The 27,433-nt window shown below is 44.3% G+C and overlaps 3 protein-coding genes across 4 annotated transcripts; 2 read left to right on the plus strand and 1 right to left on the minus strand.

Annotated features, from left to right (window-relative positions):
- Window positions 1-25: 25 nt before the first annotated feature.
- MALL (mal, T cell differentiation protein like) lies at window positions 26-4,122 on the plus strand. Its single transcript, XM_005445629.4, has 4 exons — window positions 26-1,571; window positions 2,674-2,841; window positions 3,110-3,238; window positions 3,593-4,122. The coding sequence occupies exons 1-4, from the start codon at window positions 1,470-1,472 to the stop codon at window positions 3,653-3,655; spliced, it is 462 nt and encodes a 153-aa protein (XP_005445686.1). The 5' UTR covers window positions 26-1,469; the 3' UTR covers window positions 3,656-4,122.
- ASB3 (ankyrin repeat and SOCS box containing 3) lies at window positions 3,972-27,398 on the minus strand. Of its 2 annotated transcripts, none has more exons than XM_055726031.1 (10): window positions 27,160-27,398; window positions 14,773-14,975; window positions 14,252-14,410; window positions 12,659-12,771; window positions 12,039-12,090; window positions 10,990-11,167; window positions 9,424-9,621; window positions 7,975-8,226; window positions 5,681-5,814; window positions 3,972-4,689 (listed from the first exon to the last, which is right to left on the minus strand). In XM_055726031.1, exons 2-10 carry the CDS (start codon window positions 14,966-14,968, stop codon window positions 4,421-4,423), a joined length of 1,551 nt encoding a protein of 516 aa, XP_055582006.1. In that variant the 5' UTR covers window positions 14,969-14,975; window positions 27,160-27,398; the 3' UTR covers window positions 3,972-4,420. The 2 variants fall into 2 exon arrangements, with proteins under 2 accessions (XP_055582006.1, XP_055582005.1); XM_055726030.1 differs by having other exon boundaries at window positions 11,955-12,090.
- Window positions 15,048-23,870, plus strand: CHAC2 (ChaC glutathione specific gamma-glutamylcyclotransferase 2). The gene is made up of 3 exons (XM_055726034.1): window positions 15,048-15,230; window positions 17,436-17,471; window positions 20,937-23,870. The coding sequence occupies exons 1-3, from the start codon at window positions 15,096-15,098 to the stop codon at window positions 21,318-21,320; spliced, it is 555 nt and encodes a 184-aa protein (XP_055582009.1). The 5' UTR covers window positions 15,048-15,095; the 3' UTR covers window positions 21,321-23,870.
- Window positions 27,399-27,433: the final 35 nt, after the last annotated feature.

Raw genomic sequence — 27,433 nt, forward strand, 5'->3', positions numbered from 1 at the left:
GAGCAAATGCTGTGGTAGCACTTTTCTCCTCTCTTGCAGCTTCCAATTAATTCCCAGTTTTGTTTTAATTAGGGTGAACAAAAGAGTCTTTGTCACAGTACCCCAGTAGACTAGTAGCAGGCCAGGAAAACAGCAGTGATCTTTAAGAATGCTGCTGAGCCAGGCTAGGAGAAAAAAAATATCGATCTCTTGCCCAGTCAGCGGACAGCAGGATGCTCTGTATTTAGACTGTTTTACTGTTTTTCTTTCCCACTCAGGAAAAGGTTGGGTTATTCTTAGGAATGTGTTTGACCCACCTAATACAAACAAAAGCTGGTGCGGATTCAGGGCATGCTGCGTTTCCCCTGGGCATGGCTGTGCCGTATGGTAGCTCCCTCTGTGCTGAGTCACATGGATTCAAGGCCGAGCCAGGCACTAGTTTTGTCTTCTGTGAAATGTTTTAAAACAAGACCTTTCAAAGACCGGAGCATGCTGCACGGAGCCCAAAGCCAGCTCCCACTGACAGCGTTTGTAAACTAGAGCCTCCAGAAACGCCAGAACATGCTTCCACCCAGCCTAGGAAGGGCTCGGACAATAAACATCATGGATTTGATCTTTGCTCTGTATTGCGCAAGAACTTGGCATAGAAGCTGAATTCCTAGGGCATCACTCGGCTCTCCTGACAGACACGGTATCGTACTGTGCTCCTCCTGCCGTAGCGTGTTGCCCGGGTTAGTGGAGCCGTGCTGTCCTCTCTAGGCTGTGAGGCAGAGATGCCACTTCCAGCCTTTCATCCCACCAGTTACCCACGAGTTAGGGGGTGAGGCCAAGTCCGCTGGAGGAAGCAGTGCGTGCTTGTCGAATCCAACGCGCAGCTGCCAGGGGGTGGGGATCGAATCTGTCCCAGTAGCTGTCCTTCAGACCCTTCTGGGCGCTCAGGAGTACATGGGCAGACCCTCCCCTCTTTTACTAGTGTGTTGAGTTGTCTGTAAAATATGTTTGGCTGCAAGTTTTCAAAGGCTGGATGTGCCCAGTGGGTGTGGGGGAGTCTGACGTGACCATGGGCAGAAACCTGAAGAAAAAGGGGAGGAGGCAACAACAGTGGAAGCAAAAATATTTCAGGCTTGAAAGCATGCCAGGGGAAAGAAAAAAATTGATAGCAGGAAACGTTTTTGCCCTGCCATGGTGTAGGATGTTTTTTTCTTTCCCCCCCTCCCATTAAAGAGCTTTGACTGTGCGCTGGTGGTGGGGCCGGGGTCTCGCTGCTCCCCCATCCCGGCGTTGGCAGCAGGGCGCGTGAAGCTACCCGCGATAACGGGAAGGCTGCCGAGGGCTCCTTCAGCTGGCGGAAGCGGCGTGGTGCCAGCCTGGGCTGGTTTCTGTGATTACGTCCCTGCGGGTGTGTCGGTTAAAACCCCGCACGGGAGCGGCGTGGTCCAGGCAAATGCAAGTAGCCGAGCCGGAGTGGTCGTGGCATCAGCTGAGAAGAGATGGCCTCGGCGTGTCCCCCTGCGGCCTCCACACAGCCCGCCTTGCCCTCCGGACCTGCCGTCTTCAAAACAGTCCCCTACGCCTTCATCCTCCCGGAGATAGTGAGTATGCCGAGCTTCGCCGCGGTACACCCCCACTAATGGCTCCAGCAAATCATGGGGCTGAAAACCTGGGAGTAGCCCCCGACATGATCCCAAAGGTGGTGTTAATGGGAAGTAACATCTTCTCTTCTAGCTTATTCTGAATGCACAAGGGTGCCTTCGTGGTATGTTTTTTGGGAACAGCTTGAGGAGGAGATCCGCTCCAGCTCCATCCCACAGCTTGGGGAGGGGTGCTGGCTGGGTGGGCTGAGAGAGGCTGAAGAGCTGCAGGCGCCTCCAGGGCAGAAGCAGCTCTGGTTACTGCATAGAAATTGCTTGAAAGTCAGGCGAATTTCCTCCTCTATTAAGCCTTTCCAAGGGCTCCAGGGCAATTGGGTGTCTTGTAACGTGTGACACTGATTCAACTGCTCATGGGTCCAGAGGGCACCCGGTGGGCCTGGCTGAGATAACTGCTGCTGTACTTTGGCACGTTAAACGGCGCTGGCGACCCATGCCACCCGCGCTCCACGGGCGCAGTCGTGTGTCGTGGCTTTGCCGTGAGCTGCCTGTGCCGGTGGGCTCAGCTCCCTGCTGCAGACGGGGGGCAGCTTCATCCATCGGAGCTCCAGCAGCATAGGGCAGCATCAGCTCACCCAGATAACTCCGTGCGCTATTTGTGCACTGTAAATATTTTAGGTGGATCAAGAGTGAGCGACTCAGCCCAGGCTGTGCGTGGAGTCAGGCACGCTGCAATTTCAAGCCCAGGAGATTAATGAGCGGGCAGGGCTGGGCTGACGCAGCCCTTCACCTTTCCCAGATTAACGCCTGTTTTCTGGCTTCTGCACCAAAGCCCTCTGGGTGAGATGTTTCCTTATGTTGAACACAGCAGCATATCTTTCCCTTTTGTAAAAAAGTTGTTTTGAAGCATTTCCCAGCAGCGTTCAGGGAAACTCGTGCCATCTTGCAGTGCTGCTGGGATGCTCCGGGAGGCTGGTTGGTGCTGCCTGAGGGCGCAGGGGTTGCTGGGGGCCGTCCCAGGGGGGAGGCGAGGAGGGACACGGGGAGGAGAAGGGGCTTTCCCCATGCTCAGCTCAGTGGAGGTGCCTGTGTTTGTCCCTGGCAGCTCTGCGGGACCTGGGTGTGGATCCTCGTTGCTGCTACCTCCGTCTCCTTCCCACTGCTGCAGGGATGGGTGATGTACGTGTCCGTCAGCTCCTGCCTCATCTCCCTGCTGCTCCTCTTGAGCTACCTCTTCGGCTTTCACAGAAACAGCGAGAACTGGAAAGTGCTGGTAAGGAGGGGCTGGGACTCGGGCGCACGCTGGCAGCAGCAGCGTGGGTGCATGACCACTGCGCCTGGCAGCGAGGTAGCCAGCCAGCCGCTGGCCCTTCCGCAAACCAGCCCTTTCGCCTTGATTGGAAGTGCTGGGGGGAGCAGTGCTACACCACTGCCGCTGCACGGGGAGGGTCTTGCAGGTGCCGAGGACAGACCTCATCCTCGGGGTGAATCGGAGGGCAGTCCGGGGCAGCTTTCATCCACGCCGCTGCCTTCTTTTTCAGGACAGTTTGTACCACGGTGCCACGGCCATTCTGTACATGAGCGCTGCTGTCTTGCAAGCCAACGCGACCATCCGCTCTGAGCTCGGCCCCGACTCGCCGCTTCACTACCAACTCAACAGTGCCGCATCGGTGAGTGTCCAGGAAACATCGGGCAGGCTGGAGCACCCCCAGTTCCCCTCGGGGAGATGCAGGAGCAAATACTGAAGCTGCAGCAGAGCCATCCCAAGCCCAGCAGTGTCACACGGGCCAGAGCTTTAGCTCCTTGTTCCTGCTGTGTCATGCAGCCAGCATGAGCTTCCTGGGGTCCAGCAGCTCATGGCCAGCCTCACGTGGCTGTCTTCTGCGAAGGGGGGGCTTTGCCTCTTCTTTGAGGCTGGAGAGAGCTCTAGGCTGGGAGGCTTCCCCAGGGCGAGAGCACTGAGAGGAGCTGGGGTTAGACTTTCCCAGCTGCCCCCAACTTTTGCTTTTCTTCTTCTCATGCAGTTCTTCGCCTTCGTCACAACCTTCCTGTACATCCTCCACGCCTTCAGCATCTACTACCAGTGAGCCTGGCAGCGCTGGCCTCGCCTCTGCAGGACGAGGGCTTCCCAGCGCAGGGGATGGAGCTGTCTTCCCCCAAGGTGTCCCTGCCCCGGCCCCGCCACCCACCCTGTGGGGACAGCAGCTACTTTTTGACTCCGTGGCAGGAGGGATTTTTGTGCGGCGGTGCTGTGTTGGTGTGCTTGTGGGGACAGTTTGTGGCTTGCCCGTGGGCTATGCGAGGGGAGGGACTGGGTCAGGCTCTGAGCCGGCCTCCCACTGATGTTCCACCACATATAGATACCAAGGAAAGGGGAGGAAAAAAAAATATCGGTTCCTTCAGTAAAGTTTCCTTTCTTTTATTATTTTCTTCTCTGTGGTTCAGCTAGATTCACTTCCCAATGCAGAAGTGCATAATATACAATATTGTTCCCTGACTTTCAGATAATTTTATTTCATATATGCAGTACTTAGAATAAAGCATCTACTAACAGTGTCTGACCAAACAGGTTTTGACCGCTACATAAGCCATGTTCATTGAACAAGCTAATTTTACTCTGTAAGAGTTAAAAATTTACTTTCAAAAAACAGAAAACAGTCACAGACTTAAAAAGCTACAACAGGCTTTTTAAACAAGTAAGGCATAGAACTTCTAACAAACTTCTAGATAAAGTATAAAACTACAGTGTGAAAAGACTTATTACTACAGTTATTCACAGCAGTTCTTCCCCCGTGTCTGCTAATTGCCATTACAAAATGTGCAGCCACAGCGTTCAGTCACTGGCAGCGCCATCACCTAGTGCCGGTGACAGATGTGTCCCTCCTCTCTGCATCTTCAGCAGCGGAGTGACTGGTAGAAGGAGCTCCCTCCTCTCTCTGCCCCAGGTAATCCTCGGCCTCTGGGATAGCGCTGACTCGCAGTACGTCCAAGTAGAGAAGGTAGTCCTGGAGACAAGCTGGCAATGGCAATTCCCGAATAAACCGGTCTGAGCGCAGGCGTTTGCTCGTTAAAATGGCCCGAATCTCAAGACGACAAAGATGAGAGAGGGAAGGAATGAAGGCTGAAAAATTAAAAAACAAATCAAACACTGAACAGGACACCATGGGATTACATCAGTTGCCTGTGGTCACCGGGTTTAGCTGGATCCCATCCGAATCCCCGTCTCTGGCAGGTAACAAGGCAGAGTTCTTGACAGTAAAGGGCTGTTGCCTGCTAGAATCAGCATTTTTGGAATTTCCCTACAGTAGCTAGAAAAGCTACCTTGAACTTCCAGAAACTGTGTCAAAGAATCATTTTATCCTTAATCAGAAAGTTTCACCTAACCAGCCTAGAACAGCTCCCTAACCTGGGGGGAGAGGGGCTCCTGCCACCTTACAAGCACTGAAAACTTAAGTCTAGAAGTAAAGCCAGCAACAAAGTAACACATGGGAAAACACTTCTAGGGCAAGTACCAAACTACACGCCAACTGAGTCGTTCTAACGTGCTGCTAAATCGCTTGACGTGGGACAACCATTGTGTGAAAAGATACACAAGGTCTTGGTAGCGGGGGGCTACAGGGGTGGCTTCTGTGAGGAGGTACCAGAAGCTTCGCCCATGTCTGATGGAGCCAGAAGGTGCCAGAAGCTTCCCCCAAGTCTGATGGAGCCAGTGCTGGCTGACTCCAGCCAGACCCGCTGCTGGCCAAGGCCCTCAGTGACAGTGGCAGCCCTCTGGGATAGCATAGTTCAGGGGAAAAAATGGTGCAACTGCAGCCCAAGAGAGGAGTGACACCATGTGAAGGGAGGGAGGTAGAGAAAATCGGGAGCCTAAACTGAGAAGACCTACCCGAAACACACCCACGCTGAACTGAACAATGCAGTGAGTAAAATTCATTCAAACGTGTTTTGCTCGTTTAGGGTAACAGCTGGTTTTGCTCCCCAGTGTGGACAAGCAATGTGTATCAACTCGGAACCTTCTCTGCCAGCGGGCGTGAGCCCAGAGAGCCGTTTCCCACTTGGAGCCCGGAGGTGTTAGATGCAGGGACTTTTTTTTCCCTAATGGTATTGCTTACCGAAATGGCTCTTGGGAGTCCAAGTGAACTTCTCTTTGTAGTCTGTCAGGTCTTGCTCTACAGCTGGAGGGAGTCTCTTCCAGTTTGTGAACTCCAGGATGAAATTCAGGGTGCTCTCACTCACAGAGAAAATCCTGCATAACAAAAACTCCCGTAAAATATCATTTTACACAATAGTATAAATATAATAATGGAAAAGCTTTACTATTTTCTAAAAAAATCCTCAACAACCTACATCCTAAGTCCAGAGACAGAAAACTATTAAAGAGAAAGTGAAAGTAATTCTGACAGCACAGGCCTCTATACTAATGTAATTTTATCTTCCTCTGTTTCTTTTTAGGAGTAAGTTAGACTGTAAGAGGAAAGTATCTGCTCTGAAACTTAAATACCTCAGAAATAGGCAGTATTCTCCTCTGCACTAATTTCTTATTCCACTTAAATTTTAATAAGGGGTCAAGGCACCAGAGCTTTACTACCACATTTGGGGGGAAAATGCACATATATTCAGATACTTAGCTATTAAACCAAACCACGAAGTTTACAAGTGTTTCAAACTCTCCTTCTACCAGCGATTGCACGTATATGTATTCAGAAATCAGTATGATTTACTTTTAAAATCCTCAGCATGTGCGAGGAACCTTTTAACAGCAGCTTAACTGAACAGAGCGTATAAAGAGGTTTAATTAACAGCAGGTACAATGACTGTTCTAGTGTTACACATGAGGAGGAGCCAGGCGATTTCACAGAATGTTGGCTAGATGTGTACAATCCTGAATTTTCATCGGAATGGAAATGTAAATGCTCTAAAGACAACAAAAATACCAGGCTAAATATTTTTAATACACTACTTTTTACAAGAGATCAATGTCAAAAGTATTTTATGTCCCTTCTAGTCTTTACTATTTCATTCTTCGCATTTGATTGATCTTACATACATTCACAAAAAGCATACAGGAGAGAGGTGCGATTGCCTAGCTTTCTGTAAGAGAATGATGGTTTTACTTTTCCCACTGGTAATTAAAATTGTCAGAGCTCTAGACTGACCACTTTATGACTGATTATACAGTTGTTTTGCACAACGAGTCTGAGACAGTTAATGAACCATATGAATATATGTCATTTGTTGTCTACTATTCTGTTACCTGCCAGGACAGAAGTTAACAGTTAATACTGAAGTTAAATTTACAAAAATGTTAACTTTGTAGATTATGATGCGGTAAGTGTTCTTTTAAAAAGTGGACACTTAAGCAAAGGAAGTAATTGGTATAGAAGTGTTTGTGGTTTAGGTAACAAGAATGCCAAAAAGCACCATATATGAGACACATGGACAGTGCGATTTGTTCAGGCACTAACTGGAACCTTGGAGCATGTTTACTTTGGCAGCCAGTCTCTTGGTCTTCTACGAATAAATGTGATCTACAGAAGCACAGATATACCATGCTTCGTATATGCTCCAATCACTTCAGAAAACCATGGATGCTAATGATTAATGGAATCTTACTGAGTCATAAACGAATGCAGTTAAAATGACCGATGATAACTTAACCATGATATCCTAAATATTGACTTATATTTCAGATACTGTTAAGTAAACCTTAAAATCCTCTTTCTTTCATACAGTTATGTAAAGCATGTAACGAGTTTACACGTATGACATTAGGCACATGGTGGTAGTGAAGTCTAAGTATCATCTTCATGGACAAGAAAAACACAGAAGAAAGTACAGAGACTTCATAATTTTAAATATAAGTTTAATTCTGTAGTGCCTAATTAAATACAAAACATCATCAAGCAGCTATTTGTACGTGGAAGAACTTAAAAAAAGTTAAAACAACAAAATCAGACTGGAAGTTTTGCCACATCACTTTGTTTAACACAATCTCTAACTGCATCCGTTTCCTCTCCTCCTAGCCTCGGCCCAGCTTCACTTTACATGTTTCCCATCCTTCCTGACCTCTTCCTTGCCATTTTAAATTCTTCTTACCGTTACAGTATGATACATACACAATTTGCAACTAAATTTGGGGGCTAATAAGAGATGTTAGATATAAAATTGTAAAATGATGCCTTTCTCCAGGGTAGTGATAATACAATTTCCATTCTAGCTTTCTTCCTAAAATAAACAGGTTTTTAACTGAATCCAGCCATTACGTGTGATTTATTCGGTAACCCCACCATCACGGCAACCAGTTATCAAGTACTATCCTCTGACAATGCTCATTAAATAACATTAGCAACAGCTTTGCAGATTAGCATACAATATTTAAGTAAACAAGATAACATTATCTGCTTACCAGAATCTGCGCATTAAATTCACCGGATTAAAACCAGCCAAGAGCAGATAAGGCAGCCATTCCTTGTACTCCTCGTGTGCTTTAATTGTGTAACTTATGAACTCCAGTAACTGGTCCCCAGAAGGCAGTGAACAGCCCAGCTTCAAGAACCGTTGAAACAAAGTAAACTTTTCATGGAACAGGCAATATCCCAGATTAATCCCAAGTAAGGTGATCCCGTATTTCAGGAAAATATCAATGAAATAGAAGAACCTATGAACAGCACACAAGCAACAGGACATCCTATTAGTTTTTCCCCAGAAAGCTAATTTCACTACTTGCCTCCAAGAAACCAAACTTCTTCTACCAAAAATCCCCCCAAACTAAAGGAAAACGCAGCGTGCCGTTCTGACCGCAGCTCTTTCTGGAAAGCGCCAGTTTAAAATGCAGAACTACTTCAGGAGACTCCAGTCCCCACATTTAACACATTTGTTCCTTTTGTTCTGAAAAACCTGAGGTTTTGCCAGGCTTCCGACCCTTCAAAGCAGGCTTTCTGACCACAAACTGCCCAAAGTCATCACTGAGCAGCACCTGTAACACAGGGGTATCGCACCCTGCCGACCCCCCACTGCCTGCCACCAGCAGCAAGCGCCGTGCCCGCTTGGTTAGGTTTCACCTTGAAGATACGCCAGTTGCAACAGACACATGGTGAAAACACCAGATGACTGCACCCCAGAAGTCAGGGATCAGCCCGATGTTCAGCCTTGCGGAGGGTTTAATTTACATCCAGCTGTATTTGCGGGAAGCTCTGCAAACTCGCTGCACACAGCATCCCAGTGACACACCACATACATATACACACACACTTACGAGTCAGGCTTTCATACCTTACTACTTTTTCTCCCAAATTATAGCCTTTGCATTATGAAGTAAGCATTGTTTTATCTCCTGTTGAACACCAGGGGTAGGCATCACTCACCAGGCATACAAAGAAATGGCTCATGATCTAGAAGAACCCATCATTCAGTTCCCCAGCCCTCCTTACCGCTACAGTGCTGAGCTGATTAATTCTGCTCGTCTTATGCACAAGACTGGCATACAGAAATACAGGAATACACTATTTTTTCCCCAATAACTTATCCTTACTGAAAAGGATCTGGCTACTTCAGAGTCCTTGTGATCCAATTAGCATCACAAACGTGTTGATAAGCCCTTCTGGAAGCAGGAAAACTGCAATTATGTTCTACAAGACTCTTCTTCAAAGAGCGGGAGCTTCCCCTTGGGGATTTCCGCAAGGTTCTTCGGCTGGTGCGTGCAATCCAAGCCCCACACACCCTTCGGATGCTTACTGTTTAACTCTGTCAGCTCGAGAATTGAGGAAGGCAGGCAGGAAAACTGCACATTTGAGAAAAGTTAAATAAAAGGCCAACAGAATTATGAATAGTTTCAAAATATACGAGGTGTACCTACTCTTTTTGGAAGACCATACACATGGGTGATCTGCAGTCGAAGTTAAGGCACTCCTGAGCATCAGGACTATAGCCTTCCTTAAGTAACATTTCCAGGCACTCTTTATTACCACCATACACTGCTGAGTACACAGGGCTCACTTTGCCTTTGCCTTTGTCACAAATGCGATCAGTAATTGGTATTAGCAACTCCAATATCCTGCAAAGATTTAAAAACACGATTTATTTTGTGATCTGATGCAATGATTAATTTTAAATGTATGGCCATTTTTTATATGGTCATTATAACTTAAGAGGAAAATCCTACCTGTTTTTCACTACAGAGTTCATGTAAAAGAACAATTTTTATCATTTCATACATAGATCCATCACGAACGCTGTGCTTTGGCATGGGTTTAGGCTGGCAAATAAATATTTTAATCCAAACCAGGGACAAGTTATTTCCTATCATCCAACAAACATTTTTATAGCAATAGAGCACACATTAAATCTAGACTTCCACGAAGCCTGAAAACAAACTGAAAATGTGGGTTGCAAATAAAACGAGTATTTACTTCTGTTCATTGGCACTCAACAAGATGCTGAAAGAGAAAAATTGTCCTATTTCATAGCTCACACTCCAGTCCACATCCTTTCCAGCTAACAAGGATTAGTGACAAACACCACTTCCTTTGCTACTGGAACTTACTGGTCCTGCTCAGAGGTCACCGGTTACGTATCGCTGCAAAAGCTATAAAGGCAGCATTTGGTTTACAGACATTTCTAGTACTGACAGCTTGGCTAACCCACCTTCCATTTCTGAGAAAATGAACAAGAACCAGCTCCCTCAGTACCTGCTGCAGCCTGCCCTCCTTGCCATTTTGAGTAGAGGCATCAATTTGTTGCACAAACTTTTCATGACAGCTCAGCTGATGATCTCCTTTTGCTAGGGGTTGAGATCAAACGTCTAATCATTTTGCAGTTAGTATCATCATGAATGTATTTACGTGCTGTCACACATGCAAATCATGGGCTTCCCGAGAGATGCTTCTCTGAAAAGACCTGCTACTCTGGGAACTTCCTTCCGCTCTTGGCCTTCTGCTGTCAGAGGGACTTGGATCACTGGGATTGGGCAAAGCCACAGACGTATTTCTAGAAGAATTAAAGGAACTGTTCCGTGGCTTTGATTTTCTGGCTGGTTCAGCTAACTCATTATTTGCATGTGACTACTTCTTCTACCTCATGGTTAGGAATATAATTCTAATTAGCAGCTGTTCAAGTCATGTGTAGAGCATATGTTATTGTTATTTGCATTGTAAAATGTACAATGGCTATCAAGTGAATCGATATCTGGTTCGGCACCATGGAACACCCTCTAAACTCATTAGGACGCGGCTCAGACCCAGGCTACATGCTCAATTAAAAGCAGTCGGTCGCTTTACTGGGACTACTTACAGACGTTTAAGATACGAAAATAATTAGGCATTCTAAACTACGGAACAGCCTGAGAACTCATTTTTCTTCCTTTTAGAGCTGAACTTCTTCTTTGACCAGAATCTTCTGTCTGAACGTCTTTTTAATCACCTACTTCTTATGGCCCATTTCCGCCGCTGCGTGAATAGGTAACTGCCAGTTATCCTCGTTGCAGTAGAGGTTGGGATCTGCCCCCTTTGCTAAGAGCAGTTCCACACAGGCGACGTGGCCCTCCTGCGCGGCGATCAGCAGGGGGGTGGCTTTGTCCTTGGCTTGAGAGTTTACGTCTGCACCTGACAAAAAAGCCAATACTTTACATCGCCACTACAGGACACAAAATAAACAGCAAATTAGCGTTAATCAGTAACTGGTTTTCATGGGGTGGCTTCACAACACAACAGGTTTTCCACAGCAATAAGGAAACGTTAAGTAGCTTGTTGCTACGTTTTTTAAACAGTCAGTGCTTTAACATTACCTCTGTCAAAGATCAGCACACCACCAGAAAAATGTGCTGGAGGAAAGGCAATGCACCAGGCAATCTTTTGATTGCAATTATTTTTTTAAGATTGTCCCCGTTTGGTAGATCAGTACTATTTATCTGGTCAGGTCATGGCTCCCTTGGGCTTAATAGTTATGGCAATTAATTTTGGTTGTAAGAACACATGCACTTTGACATATAAGACTTGTCAACTATGTGAATGGAACTGTTGCTGTCCCTTTATGACCAGAGAGAGGCATCTTCACGTAGCCTAAACGACAGCCTGTTAAAAGAACAAAGTCCTCAAAATCAGACCGCTAACACTGTACTACTGAGGGCTTCTAGAAGACTCTGATGATCGTTAATCTTTTCTGTCGTTTCGATTTATTATTTCCTACTGTCACTTGCTGAAAACTCCATTACATTATGAAAATAAGTTTTAGGCAATTAAGATGGTTTTGCATAACCATCTGCAACTATAATTACATCAAAAAATACTGAAATTTGAAGTTACAAAGTGCATGAGTGGAACTATAATTTCATCTGGTGATGGGTTGTTGCAAGTTTAAGAACAACGAAGCTAAATGAATGATCATTATTACCGTGGGATACAAGCAGCCTTAAACTCTCCAGCTTTCCATACTGAGCAGCAACAAACAAAGGTGTAATTCCAAAGTCATCCTTACATTCCTTGCTTGCCCCTTTCTCCAGGAGTATTTTCATTATCTCAGTGCATCCCTGAAAGAAATATTTTTATTCTTAACCAATAAAGCAGCAGGGAACTGACATAATCTATTTTCCCCCACCCATTCCTAACAGAAATAAGAAAAAATGCAATTTACTCAATAAAAGATGTACCGAATGATCTATGGCAGCCAATTAATTTTTCACATTTGTTCATTTACATGATACATACAAATGGAAATTAAACCAGTTTATTAGAACCATTAAGCTGACGTATTCCTATTCTGGAAATACGTCATACATCTCACTGATGATGACATACTATACGGAACTTTTTCTAAAAAAAAATCTTGTAAGAGATTCACTTCCCAAATACAACACATGAGCTTGGGAGCACAAGCAATGCTTATAATACTTAAATAATTATTGCTTCACAACATCGACATCTCATGTAGTTTCATATACGTTCTTCAGTGCAGTGCATGCCCTTCAGCGTTTAGACAACTTTAAGACTGATAGGGTAGGTTAGGAAAAATTACCAATAAAAAGGCAAAGAAATAGATCTATTATCACTTAGAATACACCCGTTACATGGAAATTTTGTGATACACTTGCAGGTTACCTGAAAAGAAGCTTGGTGCAATGAATTCCATCCAGACCAACAATGAGGTCCTTTAACATTTGCTCCATGTTGGAGCAGCAAGTTTACAATGTCTGCATGCCCATTTTCAACAGCTTTGAACAGAACAGTAAAAAAAAAAAAAAAAAAAAAAAGAAGAAGAAAAAAAATTCTAATTAAATGGGTTTAAAGAACTCACTGAAAACACTGCTGACTTTCTGACACAACAACCATAATTCTTTTGAACTTGCCTTATGTAAGATTAATTGCCTTTTACATTTACACCCCCAAAACAGTACTGGAGAATGGAAATTTATCCACCAAGTTTTTAGACAGACTTGTTAAAATTCCACCTATGTTGGGCTAACACAGATAACAAAAGCAAGTTTCTCTCCTCCCTCTTTTCTCGTAGAACATGGAAACAACTCTGCAGCAGGCACCAAACTGCATGACAGTTGCAATGGCCTCCCAAGCTTGAGAAGCCCAGCGGCTATCTTTCTTACTTTAAAAAAACCCAAAATTTTAAAACTGCTTTAAACACTTACATAAAATTAATTTATAATGTGTACATTTAATTTCTGCTAATGCAATTCATTGACAAAGCCTCTTTTAGCATCCTGATTGATCCTCAAGTTTTTGCCAGCAGCAGTTCTACCAAGGCACATTTCCTGCGTAACCCTAAAAGCCGGGTTTGGTGATAAGTGACCTGTGAACAGTTGCTGCTGACTGAACGCAGAGTATTAGCGCCCGAGCTCGACAAAGGAGCGCCCCAGCTTGTAGTACTCCATGTCCAACACAGCGCTGTGCCATAACCCCGCTGCACAGGCCGCACTCACCTGACCAGAAACATTTTCCTTTTTAAAAATCTCTTGGCTACGCAACTGCAGGAGCGCTCCCTGGCCCTGTCTGATCTATGTAAGCACTTGTACCCCGTGTTACCATTACGCAGCGTACTTGTAACGGCTCCCCCACAAGCACTACCTGTTACCAATTGTTTATAGCGAATCAGCTATTTGGATGCTTAAAAGTAACAAGTGAATAGACTCGTAAAGAAAGGTAACGTGGCAGCCACGATGTTTGCCTGGGTACAGAGGTCAGTAAAGCAATAAGTGTATTTCATTAGATAATTCAGTCTCAGAGGATTCACTAGAGCGGAAGCTTTAAGCACTTAATTATGACAAACATAAATCATAGAACCCCCCCTCCCTAAAATAATGGATTTTAATTGCCAAATTAGGGAATGCAAAAAGTCTGTCCACATAAGAAGTGGGGAGTAATAATAATAAGATCTAAAAAAGGACTTGAAACACCCTCATCTAGCTGCAATCCTATACCTCCTAGACCTTGTCGGTGCTAGAAAGAAAAGGTGATGCGGAAAACTGATTTGGCTTTGCAATTTTGTTTTAAAACACAGTCTGAAGCAGATGTAGCCATAAATACAAGATAATTTCTAGACCCATTCCATCTCTGAGTCTACAGTGTAGTATTTAGGCTACAAAATACAAAACATGGCAGGCAGTGAATGAACTCTGGTGGGTTTAAGCTCAGTGAATAAGCTTTTCCCCACTGATGGGTTGTTCTGACAGCTTGCATCACCTAGGAATAATGGGGTGGTTGCTTCGGTGGTGACTTCATTGGGGTCTGCCCCAGCTTCCAGAAGAACACGAACACTTTCCAAAGACCCGTAGCGTGCCGAAAGGTGCAGTGCACACATCCCTTCAAAGGTCTTTGAGTTTAGGTAGTCATCAGATGGTGCTACAAATGAGAAAAATGGACAGGGGTGTGAGGGGAGAAAAAGTCTGTTTAGCAATGAATTACAAAACGCAGTTGTCTTAAAATAATGCAGTTATTTGGGTCGTGTGGCCTAGAGGGCACCCACAGATGCACCATTATCAGCTCCGTGCAGCAGCAGTGCAGTTGCTGCTGGCCCTGTGCCGGCACCTGTCTTGGCCAGAGCATGTCAGGCAAGCAGCATGTTCCTGTTGGATCCAGCACGCTAGTGTCTGTGGGACCACACTGAGACACGCAACAGGACCGTGACAAATGTACCGCATTTCTGTCACATCCATCAGGGTGATGGGGAGCAAAGCGCGCACCTCACAGCCCGTCCCCCTCACCTGCCTGCAGCAGCAGCCTCAGGCATCCCGCGGAGTCGTGAGCCGCAGCCTCATGGAGGGGCACCCAGCCCCTGTTGTCGGGCACGTCGATGCTGTAACCCTGCGCCACCAGCTCCCGCAGCGCTGCCGCGTCGCCCCGCCGTGCCGCCAGCCCCGCGGCCGAGCACCGGTCCGAGTAAGCTTCCGTGAAGTCCATGGCGGTGCTGCGGGGGAAGGCAGAGCGGCTCAGCACGCAGCCGGGCGGGGGAGCGCCGGGCCCGCCCCGCAGTGGCTCCTCCCCCCCCGCCCCCGTTGGCAGCGCGCAGGCCCGCGGCGCGGCGGCCATGTGGGTGTTCGGCTACGGCTCGCTCCTCTGGAAGGTGGATTTCCCCTTCGCCGAGCGGCTGGTGGGGCGCGTCCCGGGCTACAGCCGCCGCTTCTGGCAGGGCAGCACGGACCACCGCGGCGTGCCGGGCAAGGTGAGGCGGCGGCACCGGCATCGGGCCCGGCCCTGGGCCCGGCGCCCCCCCCCGCTCGGGTCCGTGTGCAGCCCCGGCCGCTGCCCGGCCCCCGCTTCCGCGTCCCGTCCGTCCTCCCCCTTCTCCCTTATTCCTCTGAGGCGAGAAGCGCTTCCTGAAGTCCCCGGGGGCATTTTCTTCTCCGCTGTTGGTTAAAGAAACCCCAGCAAACGTAACGGGAGGGGAGCGGTAACAAAACCAAGCAGCAGCCCGTCCTAACGGCTCAGCCTAACGGAGCCCGGCCTTAGGGACACGACCCCGAGTACGGGGAGAGCCCCCGGTGCGGGGCTGGGCTTGGGAGGGAAAGGCCAGTTTAGAAGTGTTGATCTGAGCGACCACCTCGCTGGTTTGCAGCATTTTTTGGGTTTTTGTTTTTTTTTTTTTTTTTTTTTTTTTTCTCTTTCAAATGAAAAGTAGAGGAGGAAGTACTTCCTATCTGAAAAAAAAAAAAAAAAAAAAAATCAAGCAAAACAAAAAAAGCCTCCAAGAAACTAAAATTCCAGAGCTGAGCGTTCCCAGTTTCATGCAGACACATGTATTGGTAAGCCAGGGGAATGAGAGTAACAGAGCCCTACTGTGCCTCACAGCCTGTACCAGCACCCTGCCCACAGGAGGGCTGCTGCCCCCGCAGAATCCCAAACAGCTCCGCAAATGGTAAACAAACAGGAGGTTACGGGAGCACCAGCAAGTTGACTTTGGCGTGGCAGGACTCTTATTTACAGCTGCAGCTGCTGCTCACAGTGCGGTCATCAGAAATGCAAAGCAATCATAAATGTACAGAAAATGATAGCTGCGAACAGCTCTTGTAACAGTTTACCTACTTTGGATGCTGGTTTTGTATCACAAAAGTACGTTTTCTTGATGATCCCTGAAGCACTTCTCTAACCTGCACTCTAAAACTGGAGTACAGCTTTAAAAGAACCCCTTCAGAAAAGGCATAAGGATCCTTTTTAAAAATAAACCACAGCATGCTACATGTAGCATGGAGGAAATTTTCATCTTATTCTAAACAGCACTAGTTAGAACATCAAACGCATAACAAAATAATAAACAACACAATAAAACAACTTGCACAGTACGTGAAGATAATACACCCACCCCACCCCCTTGCATTTACTTTTCTGCAAGGCAAACCACCATGCTTCAGGTACTAACACAAGTTGGGCATCTAGTATTTAAAAAAAAAAAAAGCTTACTGCAAGGAAATAAATTATGTGCAGGCAGACTCTGGCTCGGCATGTGTGTTTTTCAGGCTGGAGCAGCGCTGTGCAAATGCAGCTGTCCCAGTTCTGAACTCGAGCCCCAGAAGGCTTCGCCACGTTGCTTTTGTTGCTTTTAAGATGGAGTCGAAAGCCTTGCTTTGTCACATGGCTTACATGCTGTCGCACACTTACATGCTGTTGCGCACACACACACGCTGTCACACACACAGTTCCCGTCCCCAAACCTGCCTGGCTCCCAGCGGCCAGCGATGCGGCATGCCCCGCGCCCGGCTCGGTCAGCTCTGCGGCCGGGCAGCAACCACCATTGGCTGTCGCAGTGGGAACGCTCACTCCTCCGTACTGGTCATCCCTTTTCAAAGACTGTGTTTCTATAAGCATCAGGAAATTTCTGTTCCCATGCAAGCTAGGTGTCTACGTTATGTTATTCTCCACGCCTGCGTATAAACTTTTTACATACAAGTGAGAAGGTTCACCTCATTGTGCACTCTGGAGATGAAAAAAAATCTCGTAGTACTGTGGAGAAGCAACATGACAGAGAAAGGTGTGCTCCTTGAGGATAGTTTTACATTAATGAATTATTGGCACAGTTTTAAACAGGAATAGAATTGAGTTTGGCCTTGCTTTGTATGTGCTGTCCATTCAAAACCTCCCTGTTAATGACTGCCTGTAATTTAGCTTCTGTGTTGCAGACACCTTTCACTCAGAATTTAACATTTTGTTTATCACAGTTTTATCTAATACAGATAAAAAGCTATTCTCAGAAAATATTTATACTGGATCTCAAAGAAATAGACCTTACTGAGACTGTCCTGGATTAGTTCTCTCACTCTTTCATTACTTTTAATTATTTTTTTTCTTGTTTGGTTTTGGATTTGCTCATGATTTAGGGTAAAAGCCTCTGACTGAACTATGATTTTTTATTTTTTTATTATTTTAATTTTAGCCTGGAAGAGTTGTGACTCTGGTTGAAGACCCTGAGGTATAGTACTCCTGTTCTGTCTCTGTAGCATACAGAATGTCCTGTTGCATTCCCAGACTGTATAGTAAGTCTATTGTTAATTTTTGCTTCTCTACAAGCAGATATTTGAGTTATCTTTACCACAGTGAAAAGTTCTCTCAAAATTTCTCAGTGTTACACCAGTGACTCTTGATTGTTTCATATAAATCAACCAATCTAAACTAAGAAGCTACAGTAGTTTGGGTCTGTTGTTACTAAAGGTATATTTTAAAGTGTTTTTAAGAATAGTCACTTTGGCTAAGTTAAAGGATGCAGAATTTTACTTTCAGCATACATATAGTGCCAATGATATGCCCCCACACGTTATGCCAGAACTGAAATCTTGCCCTCCCACAATAAAGCCTGAAACAAATCAAGATTACATTGCAGTGATTAAAAAAAAAAAAAAGGAGATAACTTTGCTTCTGTTTTTACTACACAGATAAAACACTTAAGGAATTAAATGCCACAACTGTGCTTTTGGTTTCTATGTAATACTGTGAAATTAGCTCCTGTTTAGAGAAGATGGTCGTTGGCCTGAGCCGCCTGTTCTCGCTTACGTTTTCACCTTTTCTCCAAGTCTCACACCGACAGCGCAGTGGAAGCGTGTGCAAGGGGAGCGCCTGGGCTGGGGAAGGCGGGCAGAACAAACAAGGCTTACACAGTCATGTGAGCTGGAGGAAAACCAAGATTCTTCTGCTTATAAAAGTACTTGGACTTACGTGTTACCCATTCCAATTCTGTTCGATAGTAAAGAAGCTATCTTCCAACTACCTGCAATTTTTTTTAGGGCTCTTGCCCAGCAGAACTCTCTCAGCTGGCCTGCTCACCAGCTGGGACAGCAGCAGCGAGCTGGGCTGGGGAAGCCCAGGGGTGGCTAGTGCAGGGTGCCCCTTGGATGCAGCTGCTTTCCCGCTCCCTGCTCATGCCGTGCCCCCTGCCGCCGTATGCCCTATTCTGGTGCCTTGCTGGGGACGGCTGCAATGGTCATGTCTGTCCAGCTTCACCCCTCTCCAGGAGAGGGAATCCCTGCAGGTACCAGTGCCTCCAGAAGAGCGGGAGGGAAGAAAGGATGGCATGGAAGCAGAGGGAGAGCAAGACCACATGACACTGGGCCATAAGACACGGAGGATGGGTGTTTTGGTCATGGTTAGTTAGTTGCCTTTCTACGCGGTTATGATATTGCCGCCTTACCAATCTATTTCCCTGAAATGGCAGCCACAGAGAGATAAGTTTAGCAGCACTCGAGAACTTCTGCTGGTTTTTGCAGTTAGCAAAACCAGCAAAATGCAACGTGCTGTCTCTCACTGTGATTTTCTACACCTTTCTAGTAAGGGTTTTTTTCACATTACTGTATTGCTGCGTACCACTATGTTACACAGAGGCCCATATCGACAAAGAATGGTTATGTTTGTTGTCACTCAGTTTGTATTGTTAAGCAAACTTACTTGTCACCACAGAAACCTTTTTCCACTTAGCAAACCAGTTTTGTTTGGTTGGGTTTTTTTCCCCCCTTTTCTCCAGAATCTTGTCGTGTGGCCAGATAATCACCCTTTACACACAAACATCAAATGACAGGACAAGTGATGTGCTTTAATTTCAGTTACTCATTCTGCAGTTTAAGAAGGTAACCTTGTTTTTAAGGCATCTTAGCAGACTACAGCAATTTTTCCCCTGCGCATACACCCTGAATGCTATGGTGACAACAGCAGGGGTACTTTACTGGCAATGCCAGCTGCCAGCTCTGTGCTAGCCTGTCTGTCCTTTTTCACTAGCGATACACAGAGGCTTGGAAACACCCAGTTTACAGACTTATTTTTACTTGCTCTATCTGAATTTATTTGCCAGTTAAGAGGAAACCACACAAGAAAAAAAAAGAGCATCACACTCCTTGTCAGGTTTCCAGATTATAATTTTCCATCATCTGAAGTAAGAATTCCCTATACTGAAAACTAAATAAATGAACTAGCAGTACTTGTCTGCTTTAGATCCATGTCTCCACCACACCCATATTTATTTTCCTATCAACACGGAAGTAGGTCTGAATGGCAGGTTTAATGGCAGAGAGTAACAGGCACAGGAGAGGTCGTTTTAAAAACAAACACATTTCCTGCAGACAGCTGGAGCGAACCCGCATCCCAGATGGTCCAGGGAAAGCAAGGAACCCATTCTTGTATTCGTTAGCATTGTTTCTGGCCACAGCACATCAAATGCTGTAACCACCTACAAAAGTAGGCAAGAAAATGACTCCTGATTATTATTTTTTTTTTCTCCCATAAAATGCCTTTGCCCAGCATACGGCCTCACTGCAAAATTCAATGCTCATGAATTAACACCACCACTCTAGCACTGTCTGATATCATGACTAAATACGAGGATCCAGTTTTAGGGGTTTACAAACAAACAAATAAATAAATAAATAAAAAGACCACAACAAAACAAAACAAAGCCCAACCTGAATTGCTTTGTCATCACCATTGTTGCACTGATACACATACCAACCGCAGGAAGAATCCACATTTCACGTTGCCAGCAGATGAAACAGACTACCATTTATTGTAAAACAGCACTCCTAAGAAACATTTGGTAGTCTTCAATAGATAAGAGACCATCACCATTTTTCTATGCTACTTCAAAACAAAACTAAAAACCCATGCAAACCTATCCCTACACAGATCTCACTGATTTGTTCACATAAAACTTGGTAGGAGAGTATAACTAATACACACCACAGTAAAATACTTTCTCTGTGTTATCACAGAGATAACACAGAGATGTTATCTGTGAAGAGGGTGAAGAAATACTCCGATTCTCAGAGATGGAAATGAAATTTATCCTAACTGTTTGCTGAGGTCCTGCATATACCACACTTAATGGTGCAAAACAAAGGTTCGTGTCTCAACTTTTTCTTCTCTGATTCGGTTTCAGTCAGTAACATTACCACACTCGTCCCTCCAAGCAAGTCTAACAGATGCAGCGGACTCTTGGCTCCTTAGAAACGAAGCTGCAACTAAACAGAGAAAGGACCCAATCAAGATTACTTCGAATTTGGCACTATTTAAATTTTAGCTCTCATACAAATTTTGTGAGGTCAGGAAGACCCTTTGTATCCTTTCTGCCAGCTCTTTAGTAGGCCATGCCAAAGCTATTTACTGCTTCAACTTGAATTGTAGCAATAAATTGTTTTATAAGAAAGGCCTCAGCATTAGCAAGAAAGCGGATGATCAATCTGCATTGATCATTACCATTTTGACAGAAAATTACCTAAATAAAGCAGCCCTTTTAGCCTGGGACTCCTACAAACAGTGCGAGAAATACCAATAAAAAGACTGAAAATGGAAAATAATTAATTTAAGACGATTTTACCTAAACACAACAGAAATACATTAATTTACTAGTATCCTTTTAAACACTGCTTGGATTTTCTTTTCTTCTGTCTTTCCACAGGGGTCTGTATGGGGTGTTGCTTACAGACTCCCAGCTGGACAAGAATGTGAAGTAAAGGCACACCTGGACTTCCGAGAGAAAGGAGGCTACAGAACTACAACTGCCATTTTCTATCCAAAAGATCTGTCGGTAAAACCGTTTGATATATTGTTATACATTGGAACTCGTGACAACCCTAACTACCTTGGTCCAGCACCTCTGGAAGAAATTGCTGAACAGATTTTTAATGCAGTTGGCCCTAGCGGAAGAAACACAGAATACCTGTTTGAACTTGCTAATTCTATCAGAAATCTTGTACCAGAAGAGGTAGATGAGCATCTCTTCTCCTTAGAGACACTAGTAAAGGAACTCTTGGAAAAGCATCAAAAACTAAATTGTCAGTAAAATAACTTCTTACTTTTAATGATCTAGCTTCATCTTCAGAGGAATGGTTTCATTGCACAATGAGTATATCACTTGGAGGCATGTTTCTTTGTACTATGCCATCTTATTTATTTTAATATTGCCTTCAAAATAATGATTATTAAAACAGTTACAAAAATTATTTCAGGAGTCTATCGAAGGGATACCAGGAGAAGAGTTTTGGGTTTGAATTTGGTATACTGGTTTTTATCCAAAGACTACATCTTTATGAAATCTCAAGAGAACCACTTAAGCTTCTCTTTTTTTGAAGATTTATTTAATTTTATTATTTCAGGTTTAATATGAATCATTAGAATGTTTTTAAGATCAAAATCTGCATTCAGACACAACTCCCATTGATTTAAGTGATCGTTTTTTCTGATTCAAGACCACAGGCATGGAGCTCAGTGCAGCTGAAGAGATAAATGTTAAGTAGTTGTTGTAAATTGCAATAGTAGAACATTTATATCATCAATCACTGAAATTGTTATTCCACTGAGTTTCTCATCTTACTCTTTATATATTAGTTTGTCCTTAAACACAAAGGATAAACCATTTCATTATCAAGGAAATAATTCTTTCCCTTGGGTCGTTATGTCAAGCCCCTGAAAACCAAAGCACAGGGTACTTGGACGCAAACAAGCCATAAAGTATCAGTGACTAATTACTTTTTTTTTTCCTAAGATTAATCTAAAGAATAAGCCCAAAAAAGTTAAAATTAACCAAGAGTACGACTTGAAGTCCCAATGCAGCAAGAACGTTCAAAACTCTCATCTTAGTTACTTGCCTTTATGTGCTGTTGTAACCCCGCCTCTTGGTGAAAAAATTCAGCCTCTAAGGATAGGTTTTAAGCCAGTAATTTTCAACCACTGTTTCAGGGATTCACAGACAAAAGGTAATTAAGAAAGGAACCCCCTTTTCAGTAACTTGATGTTTGCTCTATGGACATGCAGACAAAGAGAGATGGAAAGCCACCAGTTTAGGCTAGTAGGCTTACTTTATGCAAAACATAAGCAAATGCAGTTTCCGTCCCAACGAGGCCTTGTCTTGCCTCTCAAAAATGCAAGTTATTTCTGTTAACTGTTAACAAAGTGTATTTTTGTATGTTAATATAGGAAAAGTCCTATTTCAAACATCATGTAACATCACGTTTTCTCACACAGAACGTATGTGTGTTTAGTAATAGCTTGGAAGCCTGTATTTTGCATCAGTAATTGCAAAAAACTGTGTTTCTACTATACAGGTTGTCCCTTTCTCTTCTTTACATTTTGGTTTTTTATATTTGTAATTGCTTGAAAATATCAGGGTTATCTAAATAACAAGCTGCTATTATTTTACTTGGCCACCTATAAAAGCCAAGAAGAACATAAATGAATGTTGACAGGCAGCTAGATGAGTAGAAAACAGGGTATTAAAATTCAAACTTAAATTTGAGATAACTAGAGCACTAAAGTATTTAACCAAGATAGCTATGGTTTTTACATACCGTATTATAATTTTAGTGTGCTTCTGGCATCTCTCAAGCATTGAGAAAAAAACAGAAGTGTATTAGTTTTTAGAAGCTACTGTTTACTATGGAGAGTTGAATGCCACTATTTTAAGAGTACACCACGAGGTTTCACTTGGAGTACTCTAAACTGCAGAAGCAAATCCTCTGATCGTATTAGCAAGACAATCATACATACTGAGGCCTTGTTTTTCCATCAGTACACACGAGTTACTTGCAAACTGATGGAATATCCTTGATTCTTCACTGTACTGTGCTGGTTTAAGATTCTGCTCAGTTGTACTGTGCAGAAAAGCAAGCCCCACTAATGCAGCTGTACATTAGTACATTAATGCAGCAGGAGAAGAATGTGATCAGAACTTCCAGGTGTCTGTCTGCAATGACAGTCATCAAGACGCCAAGACTGGAGCTGAGTGACTTCACGCACCAAAGATGAACAGCAGCAACCAGCACTCAAATCAACATTGTTGAACATGCTCCATCACGCATACATTTTACTTTGACTTGACTTACTTGACTATCTTTACTGGATACTTCATTGTTATTAAAAGTGTTGTGTGTGATTTATGTCAAGCAATGTTAAGCATTGAAAATAGTATTCTCCAAAAAAACCCCAACCGACAACAGCACCTCCTTTCTTGTGCTTACTTCAGGTTTAAGCAAGCTGTGGTAAAGTTGACACATGCACTGTGGCATGTCCACTCTATATATTTTTTAAAACTCCTTCCTCAAAGACTTATCCTTGTTCTTTAAAACAGGGCAGGGGATGCTTAGACTCACTAATGATCCAAAAATGTTTAGACTCACTAATGATCAGTGATAACTCCCTCTTTAAAACTTTTAATTATTTAAACACTTTGTTGAGGCATTGTGATTATGTATGGTTCTACATTCTCTCTTTAATTATATTCAGGACATTGTTGGTTCATTTACTTTCCAGATTCATAAAACTTGCAATAATGTCTGTCATGAAACATTCTAGTTTGTGCATACAACTTCAGTACAATAAAAATGAGTCATATTTACTAATGGTGTTGGAGAAGGAAATTTTCAGAAATATTATGTTTATTTAAAGTGTATGCATATTAGGATGGACATCAACATGTGTCTTAATTGCATCTTGCTGTAAAATGCTGTTAGATCTAATGATGAAAAACAATATGCAAGAGCTAGCTACTATTATGCAGTATTAAACTGCGTCAGCATTAGGAATTAATTCAAGCTGTGGTAATATACATTTGTTCTTGCTGTTTGGGATTTCAGCCACAACTCTGCCTACTGCCTCAGTCACCAGAACAAACCCCTGTAATTCTGTAATTTCTCAGATTACAGAAAAAAAGATAGATTAGCATACACTTTTTATATGCTATGCCATATATGCTTAAATTTTCCCCCCCCTACTGGTCAGAACTAAAATTTGTGGCAAATTATATAGATTTTAGCTATGGTTTCATTATACAACCACACACATGAAGCTACCTCTGAACTAAACTAGTTTCTGAGCTGTGTTTGAGGAAACAGTAGTTGTATCCATGTTGTCAGATTTTACCCCCTAGGATCCACAGACTCAAATCGCCAAGCAGTCAGCGTGGACCTCCGTCCCGTGCACGAAGGAAGCCATACGTAGTAGTATGCAGCGTACCAGGTCCTCCCTGGTCTGACTGCACAGTAACATTTGTAAGGCCACTTGCAGGAAGAGGAAGTTGCCCAGCAGTTGGTCAAGATATGCCCTCCCTATGATGGTGAAAGGGATTACTACTGAGCAGTACATAAGCTGATACATCTGTAAATTATTTTGGAATCTTCCAAATAAAAGTCCGATAATGATTTAGGTTAAAGGGGAAAAAAAAAAGGTATGGTTTGTACAAAGACTGCAATAAGAGAGTTTAGTTTGATCGTGCTATAACATTAATAAAAATAAAAATGCAGATACCAAAAGTAGCTTCTTGTAATATCTGCTATTCCTTAGTATGATCAATTAACCATGACAGCAACAGTCATTTAATGGGCAGTCATCTTCCGTCAATATACAAATCTGTAACCTGAAAATGCAACATTTCACTTCGGTTTTTTGTCTAGCTTTCGGTAATAAGCACACTTCATTACCCATTTTGACTGCCACTGACAAAATTAATGTGTCATCTGACTTATCATGAAACTTCTGTAAATAGATTTGCATTTTTTAACACAGGAAAACTATATGGACAGGGGAAATCAAAGCATTCTGTAATTACCAGACTCTTTGCAGCATCCCCAATGATTCCTGTCTTTCCTTCTTCAGTCTTTCCTTCTATGTGCTCTGCGTTTCCCATAAATGAGTAAACAACAAAGGTCAGATGGGACCGGCCTAACCTGCGCTGATTTGGAAACTGCTGGACCATTCAGGCATATGTGCTTATATCTATGTATATAGACACACAGAGAGAACTTCTTTTTTTATACACATAAACCTTCGTTTGCTTTTATCCGTTGGTTATCTCTAACAGCTTTGCGCATAAACTAAAGTTTGGAGGGTCACAGACCTTTTCAAAACAAACCCAAGCTAACTGTCATGCCTTCACCACACAAACAGAGGATTGCTAATGGTTTCCTTACTTTTGTATCACTACATCTTTATCCCCACTTTCATGCTTTCAGATTTTTTCACAAGGGTACATAAAGACTTTTTCTAGGCTAGGCTGCTTTCTAGAAACCAAAATATGATGATAATCCTTCAGAAAAGATAACTAAAGTGGAGTTTAGTTGCACAGAAGAATGCAAAGTTCGTTAATTCTTGAAATCACTTTAACACATCTAGCAAAACAATTTTCACCACAAATGCAAGAATAATATTGTGTCATATTGCAGCTCTGGTAACACCCGACAGAAAAAAAAAAAAAAAACCCCACACCAATAAAACAGGCAGTCAAGAGAAGCTCTGCAAATCTGAACATTTCAGGCAATTAAAAAAAAAAAAGAAGTGTAAGGAAAAAAATGTACCCGTTTGCTCAAAATACCATGGATAACTTACCCTTTACAAGCAGAAAAAACCCCAACCCAACATCAATATTTTGAACACCGCTAAAGCAACACAGTTACAAAATTGATTGCAGCACTGCCCATCTGCAATGTATCACTATTGTATATCATTATTTCCTGAAGTTCATCATGTTTAACTGATTTGCGGGCCCTTCCCATTCCTTCTTTTTGGTATGCAGGTGGATATAGGCTTTACTCAAACTAAGGAGCTGAAGATGTTGAAAAAACTGGCTGCTACAGCTCCCCGATCCGATCTATTGCTGTACCTCCGACTGTGTAACAAAAAAAGCTCTTTTTTCACTCTGTTCAGCTAAGCCACTGACTGGCAAAGGTGATGCAAACAGACACCAGGACAGCAAGCCCCCAGCCCGTATCTTGACCATCTACTACGCAAGTATTTAATGGTCACAAGATTACAAAGCAATGGTATTTCAGGTAGTTAGGCTTCTTTTAACAGTCTTCTGCAAAAGCTGGGCACTCACTTTGATGAGCCACTACAGTACAGCCCTGATTATTCCAGCTTTACGCTCCCTCAGTATTCTTAACATTCATTTCCTCACTCCTCCAGCTTTTTATTCAAGTAGCTTCCCTTTAATTGTTGCCCTCCTTTGTCTCAAACATCTTGCCTGCATCTTTCTACAACTTGGGGCTCTTTTCTGCATATAGGCCACTTTCATTCTGCACATACCTGAGCTGGCAGAATTCTTCTCCCAGTCCAGCTACATCTACTTTGGCACCAGTTTAACATGGAAAAAAAAAATACCGCTACACCCTTAAACAAGAAAGCTACAGCAGCAAAGCTGAAAAGCATCGACTAGATTCAATGCAGCCATTTAGTCAAGTTTTAAGCTATCTCACCTGTATTATCCCCTCTGGAAACTGTTCTTCCTACTGGGGCAAAGTCACCCCAGGGATTCCAGACCATTTACTTTAACGTTTCAGACCCAGCTGGTTTTGCTGACCGTGAGCGTGAAAGCGGGTGCACGCAGCACCCCATCAGCACGGCCGCGATGGAGCAGGGCCCCACACACGCTCCTTGCACCAAACCACCGACCCGGCCACGCATCACCCAGATGTCCCTGTCCCCTTTCTCCATTGCCACTGGGATTTTCCCTGGTGTCATCTGCTCCCTTTGCCTGTAGGTACTTCTCTCACCAAACGTTTCAGTGCCCAATGAAATGAGAGTTCATTAGGGTTAATTAAGAATCAATAAACGCTGCCCACACGCCAGCGCTGTCCCGGTACCTCAGGCCGCACTCCCCTACCCGCAGCTCGGCCCGCGCCCGTTGGACTCACTGTAACGCGCAAGGGCTGTCCTCGCACCCGGCCTGTGCCGCGGACACGGAGCTGGCGCTGCTCTGTCGGGAGCAACTTGCGAAACACCGGAGGCAGAGGCAGCCCCGCCGGGGCAGGGCCCTCAGCGCCGGTACCCGCCGCCACAGAGGCCCGACGGCCCCGCCAGCCCGCGCTTGCAACCCGGCTGCAGCGCGCCCGCGCCGCTTCCCCTCAGGGCCTCGCAGCGCTCCGCCGCTCTTAGCGAGCCCGCGGCTGGCGGGGCGCGGGTCCCAGG

Source organism: Falco cherrug, chromosome 13, assembly GCF_023634085.1.
Source record: "Falco cherrug isolate bFalChe1 chromosome 13, bFalChe1.pri, whole genome shotgun sequence".
In the NCBI taxonomy this organism is placed as follows: Eukaryota; Metazoa; Chordata; class Aves; order Falconiformes; family Falconidae; genus Falco; species Falco cherrug.

Excerpts from the sequence above, each read along its gene's own strand:
- MALL (XM_005445629.4), top strand. The coding sequence starts at position 1,470 with ATGGCCTCGGCGTGTCCCCCTGCGGCCTCCACACAGCCCGCCTTGCCC. Across the intron at positions 1,572-2,673 it reads CCTTCATCCTCCCGGAGATA|CTCTGCGGGACCTGGGTGTG; the intron begins GTGAGTATGCCG and ends TGTCCCTGGCAG. Across the intron at positions 3,239-3,592 it reads AACTCAACAGTGCCGCATCG|TTCTTCGCCTTCGTCACAAC; the intron begins GTGAGTGTCCAG and ends CTTCTCATGCAG.
- ASB3 (XM_055726030.1), bottom strand. The coding sequence starts at position 14,968 with ATGGACTTCACGGAAGCTTACTCGGACCGGTGCTCGGCCGCGGGGCTG. Across the intron at positions 9,622-10,989 it reads GCGGAAATGGGCCATAAGAA|GATATTGGAGTTGCTAATAC; the intron begins GTAGGTGATTAA and ends AAATCTTTGCAG. Across the intron at positions 8,227-9,423 it reads TGTATGGTCTTCCAAAAAGA|GTTCTTCTATTTCATTGATA; the intron begins GTAGGTACACCT and ends TGCTGTTCATAG.
- CHAC2 (XM_055726034.1), top strand. The coding sequence starts at position 15,096 with ATGTGGGTGTTCGGCTACGGCTCGCTCCTCTGGAAGGTGGATTTCCCC. Across the intron at positions 15,231-17,435 it reads ACCGCGGCGTGCCGGGCAAG|CCTGGAAGAGTTGTGACTCT; the intron begins GTGAGGCGGCGG and ends TTTTAATTTTAG. Across the intron at positions 17,472-20,936 it reads CTCTGGTTGAAGACCCTGAG|GGGTCTGTATGGGGTGTTGC; the intron begins GTATAGTACTCC and ends GTCTTTCCACAG.